Genomic DNA, 9606 nt, shown 5'->3' on the forward strand with positions numbered 1-9606 from the left:
GCCAGGATAAAGCACTAGTCGAACGAAGAAGACTTGACAGAATCGAACTAAAGCATGATCAACTAGAGTTTGAATAGCTTGAATACAGAAGAAGATCGTAAGTTGGCAGTTGGGGAAATTACAACGCAACCGTCGAACTGGCCAACTCCGTCGTGACAGCTGATAGTCTTCACCTAGCATAAAGATCTTTTCTGTGCTGTCACTAAACAAATATTCCTTTCATTTTTCCACAGGCCTGCACAATACAATGGCGATAAAAAGAGCTGCCGTGTATTTAATTACTAGTGTCTGTGCCTGTCTTGTCCTGAGTGACACCACTCATAATCCGAGGTCAAAGTTCAAGGCAGCTGTCTACGAGCACAAGGTCATCCTGCCAGAAAAAAGCGATAAACCGGTCACCCGCCAGGCGGCGCTCTCTCTTATGTACAAGAACCTGGATGTGTACAGAACCCAGACCGAGGCTGCAGGTCAACAAGTAAGTTCAAGTTCAAAAGAAAGAAAGAAAACATAAACACAAGAACAAAACAAAACTATGCAATTTGCTTATTAAGGCTAACAAGCATATATATATATAGAGAGAGAGAGAGAGAGAGAGAGAGAGAGAGAGAGAGAGAGAGAGAGAGAGAGAGAGAGAGAGAGAGAGAGAGAGAGAGAGAGAGAGAGAGAGAGAGAGAGAGAGAGAGAGAGAGAGAGAGAGAGAGAGAGAGCGAGCGAGCGAGCGAGCGAGCGAGAGAGGAGGGGAGGGGGGGGGGGCAGACGGGAGGGACCAAAATACAAAAGTACAAACATAAGCAATACAAAAACAGATAAAACTAGAACTGGTAAGAACAGTGTTGGAAAACTAGTTAGAGACATAAATAATGTTTATTTCCCGCGTGTCGTTGTATAGTGGGAACTATTTGATTTAGCGTTCGTTTGATTGGAGTTGTTGGTCATTGTTGACCAATCGTATTCGACGTAACAACAGATATAGTATTGCACGTGTTTTTATTGGTTCGTAGACAAATGCCAACTTGTTCACTTCTAGCAGCCATTTTGCTAGGACTGCAACCTAGGAGTAATTTTGTTTGTATTTGTTGTGTTTGTCAATGTGGTCTGGCATTCTCCTGGAGATGGTGTCGACATTTGCCATCCGATACAGGTTTCCAGATATTTTTGTCCCATTTTAATATAAATTATGGACCTTTATTTCTGTTTTGTTTTGTGTTTTGTCTAGGCTGTCCCATCGTTTAGGAAGGGTCTCTTAGCATATTCTGTATGCTTATCATTGTACTGAAATAAACATGTTGGCGACCATTTTATCGGCATGGCTGGCTAGTGTTTTTTGCTGTTGTTTGTACAGAAACTGGTAGTCCATATTTGGAAATAAGTAGGCAGCTAGGAATAAAAACGAAGTATCAGATACAGTGAAGTACACTTATAACGAACCGGAAGGGACCATGATAGTTCGTTTGTTATAGCACTAGTTCAGGGAGATACAATGAGACTTTACCACCAGTTCGTTCTGTGCAGCAGTTCGTTCTAAGCATGTTCGTTATAAGTGTACTTTACTGTCCTTACGCCGAAGTGAATATATGTTTAAATATTTCATCTCAATATACCACCAGTTCGTTTTAAGCATGTTAGTTATAAGTGTACTTTACTGTGCTTAAACTCCGAAGTGAATATATGTTTAAATATTTCACCTCAATATACCACCAGTTCGTTCTGTGCAGCAGTTCGTTCTAAGCATGTTCGTTATAAGTGTACTTTACTGTCTTATATGCCGAAGTGAATATATGTTTAAATATTCTGTTCCATTCAACAGAATGTGGACATCTTGGTATTCCCGGAAGATGGTACATATGGAATGATGATCAAGAACAGAACGCACTTGTCTCCCTATTTAGAATACATCCCCGACCCCCTTCAGGAAACGTGGAACCCCTGCACTGAGCCCGGGATGCATACTGACACAGAGGTACAACACAGACTGAGTTGTCTGGCCAGAAACGGCGCCCTCTATCTGGTAGCAAACATGGGAGACAAGCAGCCCTGCTCTACCAAGACTGACCCAGACTGCCCGTCTGACGGACAATATCAGTTTAACACCAATGTCGTTTACGATCCAAACGGAACCTTGATCGCTAGGTACCACAAAGAACACCTGTTTTTTGAAACGCAGTTCAATAAACCAAAGAAAGTTAATATCGTGCATTTTGACACCCCTTTTGGTAGATTTGGAGTCTTCACGTGCTTCGATATACTGTTCCGTGATCCACCAATCACGCTCGTCGAGAGATACGGCATAGGAAATGTCGTTTTCCCGACGGCGTGGATGGACGCTCTTCCTTTATTGGCTGCCATCCAGTTTCACTCATCATTTGCCGTGAAAATGAGGGTGAATTTCCTGGCGGCAAATATCCACTTACCCGCCAAACGTTTTCAGGGCAGTGGCATTTATACACCCGATGTCAACGCTAATTTCTATTACAACAATTCTGAATTGAGTGACGGAAGGCTTTTGATTTCTGAACTTGATGTTGTACACAAGACCACGCCCCGCGTGAAAGAGGCTCTGCCTATCGTCAACGAGGCTCCGCCCATCGTCAATATTTTACCTGTTGATCAAATCTCACACCAGACGACAAATGGAGAAGAATTTAAAGCCGAAGTTTTCCATGATCTGTTTAACTTCGTCCTCGTTGAGGAAACAAAGGGATCACTTTCCGTGTGTTACAACAAACTCTGTTGTCACCTAGACTATGAGAAAGATAACAGCAGCAGCAGCAACAACGACATGTATGCCTTTGGCGCCTTCGACAACCTCCACACCTACGAAGGACAGTACTACCTCCAGATCTGCACCTTGCTACGATGCGCCAACTCTTCCAAAGAAAGCTGCGGATCCTCAATTCAACAGGCTCAAACGCGATTCCGTTACCTTCGTGTTAAAGGCACATTCGGCACTCCATACGTGTTCCCTGCCATCCTGCTCACTGATTCTGGGCAACTGAAGCTGGCGCCCAAACAGTGGACGTTTAATGATCTGGTTCTCGAGTCTACTGAACCACTGAATTTCCCACTGCTGTCGGCCAATCTGTTTGGTCGAATATATGATTGGGATGAAGATGAGGACTCTAATTCGTCTGGGTGTTGCCATGGTGATTGGAGGTTGATGTTAATGTTGCTGACAGTTTACTGCACTTTAAAGATTGCTTTGTGTGCTTAGAACAGGGCAGATGGTAACATGGTGGCAGTGTGTGGAGTTAGTAAAGATGTAGAGAGAGAGAGAGAGAGAGAGAGAGAGAGAGAGAGAGAGAGAGAGAGAGAGAGAGAGAGAGAGAGCGAGCGAGACAGAAAGAGACACAGAGAGTAGTGAGAAAATAGAACAAGCCATGTCATTAAATATATGTATGCGTGACTGCGATTTGTTTTTGTTGTTTTATATAGGTAATGTCGTATTTTCATATCCTAGTTTTTCACTGAGGTGTGAATAAAACAACCGCAGTGTATTTGTCAGTGGCTTACATCAACGCCAATAAAAAGGTTCGTTTGTCAAAACTATTATTATATCTTTACCTTTTTTGGCAACCGATGGTTCTTGGAACACCCTATACATGTTGGTGCAAAACCAGCACGGCCAATGTGTTTGTAAACACATCCCGTCATGTTGAAAATGACCCAAGAAAGGTTCCGCTTTATTCAGTTAATACTTTTGGAGAGGGCTTGTATTCAAACTTAGGGTCATAGTTTGGTTGATATATTGCGTGTAGTGTTGTTAACATCTTACGATAACATTATCGCCTATGAGATTGTATTTGGTACAATCCAGCCTACAGTTAAAGTTTGGTTTCTTTAACGACACCACTAGAGCATATTGATGAATTAATCATAGGATGTGAAACGTGCTAATTCTGACTCGTAGTCATCAGAGAAAACCCGCAAAATTTTCCCGTTAGTATCAAGGGATCTTTTGTATGCACTTTCCCACAGACAGGAAAGCACATACTACGGACTGTGACCAGTTGTGGTGCTAGCCTACATTACACAAACAATGGTAAGTGGGAGTAAATTGTACTGACTCTCATTTTTGTAGAGGGTGGGGGTGGGGGTTGGTAGCACGACTGTTTGCTCGAATAAAACGAAAATACCCGAATCAGGATAACAACATTTATTCATATTTGCATTACTATAAAACAAAAATATATAGGGATTACAACTAATATTGTGCGTAGAATAATGGAAAGACATGGTCATGTTTTCAGACTAGCTCATCTTGATCGAACGTCCTAATCGTTTTGGCCTCAATCCAAAGATTTGCAACAGTATTGGCAGAGGTAGCTGACCCCCTAACATCCCCCTCCCCAGCCCAGTGTCGTACCATTATGCCTGAGATCACAAAGGTTAGAGTTTGTTTTGTTTAACGACACTACAAGAGCACAGTGATTTATTAATCATCTGCTATTGGACATTTGGTAATTTTGACATATACTCTTAGAGAGGAAACCTGCTGCATTTTTCCAATAGTAGCCAGGGATCTTTTATATGAACTACGCCACAGACAGGATAGCACATTCCACGACCTTTGATGTACCAGTCGTGGTGCACTGGCTGGAACAAGAAATAGCCCAATGGGCCCACAGACGGGAATCGATTCCACATCAGGTGAGCGCTTTTAACCACTGGGCTACGTACCCCCCCCCCCCCCCCCCCCACCCCCACCACCCACCACCTCAGGCCGTAGATAGGATGTTTTTGGGGGAAGAGGAATGATTCAGAAGATTTTCTTTAAGTTTCAATTATTTTAGCGCATTAATTGCCCCACCCCAACCCCCACCCCGCGCCTACTACGTCCATGCACCTGAGATCACCGTTTCGAATCAGCTAACAGATTCTTTCTGAATATCACGGTTATGGGACACATTTTCTTTAGCCTCTTGGTTACTGAAATAATTGTATATGACCACCGTGGGCACGATTATCACCAGTCCGGCCATCGTGAACCCCGTCGTAATGTTGAACTCCGGCATCCAGAAAAAGTGGTCGTCGGCGGCGGTGTATTTGAACAGCGTCCAGAAAATCGTCGCCACCGGCGTCACGATCGACTGGACAACGACGGCGTAGACGGCGCCCTCGGCGTATTCGATGAGCAGCATCTGGAAAAGGTTGCCCAGACAATAGCCGATGACAAAGACCCATATCTTTCCCGCCAGTCCGTAACACTCTGTTCCAGAGCTGAACATACAGCCCAGTCCGGATTTCAGACGATCCAAAAACTCTGATGGATTAGAAGCCTGGAAATAATTTTCAAACATTTCTTAATTAATAACCAGAATATAAAAAAAGGACACCGATAAAGATAAGGAACATCAATACACTCCGTTCCGGAACTGAACATGCAGTCCAGTCCGGATTTCAGACGATCCAAAAACTCTTTTTTTTTAATTTAATAACCAAGGCTCCGCTTTACGAAGCGATCTTAGCGCTAATAGCAGTTTAAAGGGACATTCCTGAGTTTGCTGCATTCTAAGATGTTTCCGACTAATAAAATATTTCTACGATTAAACTTACATATTAAATATATTTTCTTGTTTAGAATATCAGTATCTGTATATTCAATGTGTTTCTGGTCGTCTTAATATTTGTAAGAAGCCCAAACTGGATTTTGTCATCAAATAATAATAGGAAATAAAATGAAAATTAACCTAGTACAAATATTGGAACGATCAGAAACACGTTTAATATAAAGCCACTAATATTCTAAACAAGCAAATATATTTAATATGTAAGTTTAATCGTAGAAACATTTTATTAGTCGATAACACCTTAAAAAATTGCAGCAAACTCAGGAATGTCCCTTTAAGTACAGAAGGTAGCTAAGAACGTAAGCGCTAAGATGATAGGGACATAGCTTGGCATTTTCAGGTGATACGCAGACTTTTTCGGCGATGGAATAAAACGCTATTAGCATAAAGCATACACGCATGTACATCATATATTTTAATTTAAAAAAACATATTTGTAATCTCAGGTGGTACGCCCTGGACATAACAAGGATACAAATAAAGAAACCAGATATAGGGAATCATATATAGGAAAAAAACCCATCTACATTTATTTATAAAATCAAAATCAAATTAATCATATTAATTTGCAACAGAGAATTTCATTGGATATTTAATAAATGTCAATGAGAATCGGACCGGTACTATTCTGCGACAATTGTTATGGTGAAGTATGGAATAGATTTCAAATGCGTTTTATTGACCATTGTTAAAGGGATACTCCTGAGTTTACATCCATTGTAATATATTTACGACTAACAGAGCCGTTTTGATAACACAAATTTCATATTAAAGATTATATCAAGAACAAAATAAACAATAACTGATGCAATATTAGCACACGACCCCAAACACTTTAGATATGCACGCGCAGTCACTGAAATTCTAAACAAGAACATATATTTAATATGTCATTTTAGTCGCCCAAAACGCTCTGTTTTTTCGGAAACATTTTACAATGGTTGCAAACGCTGGACAGTCTCTTTAACACTAAACGGCGAGTAGCATGAAATTTTGACCTAGTGGCTAAAAATATTACATGAAAATAAACATCAAATAATTTGTCTTCTAGAATAGAGTTTTATTCAGCCAGTTATATTGTGAATATCTCACGTGATATCGATTAGATCAATAGCCAATTGAATTATGGCTACGAAGCCATAAATCAGAACAATAACTACGTTTAGTTTTGGATAATGCTTGCTGTTTAAATACTTGCCAAGCGTAAGGCGAATAGCAACGTACATCTTTCAGGTCGTATCAAATTATGGAGAACACTAACATACTAGAATTTCATCTACTGCAGATAAGTATTGGACACAAAGCGTTCCAGTCTTTAATAGTGACACTAACAGAAATAAACTAGAGAAAGAAAACAGATTCTTACCATGCCAAACCAGGGTATGAAGTCAACCCAGAACATCAGCACAATGGTTATGAACTGGTAAATCTGTGTCCAGAAAATGAACGTCAAAGAACCTGACTGCAAACAAAAAGAACAATGTAATAATAATCGCGGTGATGATGATAATGACGATGATGGTGATGGTGGTGGTAGTGGTGGTGGTGGCAGTGATGATGATGGTGATGATTGAGATAATGATGATTGTAAATCAATGTTTTCAATGATGGCGTGCTTACATTTGAACTCAGTATTGCTCTTGCGCGCACGCTCTCTCTCTCTCTCTCTCTCTCTCTCTCTCTCTCTCTCTCTCTCTCTCTCTCTCTCTCTCTCTCTCTCTCTCTCTCTATCTCTATCTCTGTCATTCTGTGGGTCACCCGTTGATGGGCCCATTGGGCTATTTCTCGTTCCAGTCAGTGCACCACGACTGGTACATCAAAAGGCCGTGGTATGTACTACCCTGTCTGTGGGATGATGCATATAAAAGATCCCTTGCTTCTAATCGATAAGAATAGCCCATGAAGTGGCGACAGCGGGTTTCCTCTCTCAATATATATGTGGTCATTAACCATATGTCTGACGCCATATAACCGTAAATAAAATGTGTTGAGTGCGTCGTTAAATAAAACATTTCCTTTTTTTCCTTCTATTATAGGTTAAACTAAATTAAAAAGACAGATCAACAAAACATTACAAAGTTTAAAAAAAAAAAATCGTATTTTTTCGAAATCAACAGTTACATGTATCGTCAACAGTTTGGCGCCATTTAAAAAAAAACCCAATCGTGTACTCGGTGTAACCCGTGGCAGGATGTGATAGCCGTATACTGGCCTTCTCTCCAACAAACATACGACCGCCGTGTAGATAGCCAGCCCTCATTACCCTTCAATGTTAATTTAAAAGATGGCGGCTTCCATTGCCGTTGTTTATATGGAATTCATTATTGTTCGCAATATTTAGCTCGTTGTGTGTACGGAAGTCGACTGGACCTAACCGACAAAAAACATCATTGCGAAGTTCGGCATCGGAAACGTACAAAAAGGCGATCGGCAGTGCAAATTAAAGGATGAGAAGTGGTCAGAACGGTCGAACGCATTTACAAGGGCCTTGTGTATTATATTATGGATGACTATAGCTGCAGTTTGTCTTACCTGTTCTTTCTGCAGCTCCCTCTCACAGATGACGCCGAAGATCCCGACAGGCAGGAAGCCCAGGGCGAATATCATGGGCCACACTACTCGGTTTATCGCAGAGATGGATCCGGAAGACGATCCACCGCTTCCGTCCAGCCCCCAGATCTGTGGCTCCGTCGTGATGAAGAGTCCAACCAGTACAACGATAGTACAAACAAGACGACGTAAACTGATACCTAGGAATAGCAGTACAAGGATTTATATGCAACAAATACTTGAAAGTGAGACAAAGACAATGAGATAAACGGAGACATGTACATATACAAGGAAGACTCAGACAGAAAGAGAGAGAGAGAGAGAGAGAGAGAGAGAGAGAGAGAGAGAGAGAGAGAGAGAGAGAGAGAGAGAGAGAGAGAGAGAGAGAGAGAGAGAGGGAGAGAGAGAGGCTGAGGGAGGAAGGGACGGGGAAACACAGTCATATTTCCACAACTTTATATGCATAATTATAAAATTATATACATATATATGCAGCAAATGAAAACTGAATGGTGTTTTGTCCGGTTGGATACAAGCTACAAGCACATGTCGCCATTGGAGAGACAAGGTCTGGGATGTGTACGTGGACAACAAAATCAGTTGAAACATAAGAGGAGCGGCAATATCGGGATGAAATGAGATGGAAATCACAGAACACAAAGCTTAGGCATGCTCCACCAAAAACATTTTCTTTAGAGTAATTAGATAAAGTGGCCAATAATAAGATTATATGAAATTGTCTGACCTTTTCGAAGGATGAGATATCGACACACGACCGTGTAGGGGATGATGGTGGTCTGTAGAATCGCCTGGAGGTAGGGCGGGGTCCTGCTGGAGTCACTGGCGAACACCACCATGATTCCGTTCATCGTGACGAGAAACCCGACCAATAGGAGAACCCTCCAGCCGGCGCACGGCTTCAGACTGAGGCTCGGGATCAGCGTGCATCTCATTATCATAATTAGCAAACCGAAAACGAAAGGAAAAATAAAGCCGACGCCAACGAGCAAGATGAAAGGATCTCCGCCGGCGCTGATCATGGCGTCAGCAACAATGGGCAGCGAGACGTTCATCATGACGTTGAAGACGACGTTGCAGACAGCGATAACGATGTTGACCGCACGTTTAGTTAGTCTCCCTTTTATCGCTGTCGTCAGTCCGGGGACAGGCGTTTCCGATTCTATGATCACTTCCGGTAGAGTGGCGGGAAAGACGGCGCCATTTTGGTAGCTTCCGCAGCTGCGATCTGATTGGCTGGGTGGAGGAATATTCGGATAGCGCGAAACCCTGTTTATGAGTTTTGTTTCTGTAAGCAAAGGTTCGTCGTCAGGGAAATTCATTGCGCTAGTTTCCTCACAGGGTAATGCAATCCTGGACATGAATTTTATATTATTATTATTTTTATTATTATTATTTTTTTTTATTATTTTTTTTTTATTATTATTATTGCACAATTTTATAACTATTGTACAAATATTTCATAAAAATA

The 9606-nt window shown here is 41.6% G+C and overlaps 2 protein-coding genes across 2 annotated transcripts; one reads left to right on the forward strand and one right to left on the reverse strand.

Moving 5' to 3' along the window:
* The first annotated feature begins 210 nt into the window (after window positions 1–210).
* Window positions 211–3403, forward strand: LOC121390084 (pantetheinase-like). Its single transcript, XM_041521798.1, has 2 exons — window positions 211–475; window positions 1808–3403. Exons 1-2 carry the CDS (start codon window positions 248–250, stop codon window positions 3209–3211), a joined length of 1632 nt encoding a protein of 543 aa, XP_041377732.1. The 5' UTR covers window positions 211–247; the 3' UTR covers window positions 3212–3403.
* Window positions 3404–4862: 1459 nt separating this feature from the next.
* Window positions 4863–9393, reverse strand: LOC121390290. The gene is made up of 4 exons (XM_041522074.1): window positions 8863–9393; window positions 8100–8317; window positions 6934–7029; window positions 4863–5276 (listed from the first exon to the last, which is right to left on the reverse strand). Exons 1-4 carry the CDS (start codon window positions 9191–9193, stop codon window positions 4863–4865), a joined length of 1059 nt encoding a protein of 352 aa, XP_041378008.1. The 5' UTR covers window positions 9194–9393.
* Window positions 9394–9606: the final 213 nt, after the last annotated feature.

This window comes from Gigantopelta aegis, chromosome 15 (assembly GCF_016097555.1).
Source record: "Gigantopelta aegis isolate Gae_Host chromosome 15, Gae_host_genome, whole genome shotgun sequence".
Classification (NCBI taxonomy): domain Eukaryota; kingdom Metazoa; phylum Mollusca; class Gastropoda; order Neomphalida; family Peltospiridae; genus Gigantopelta; species Gigantopelta aegis.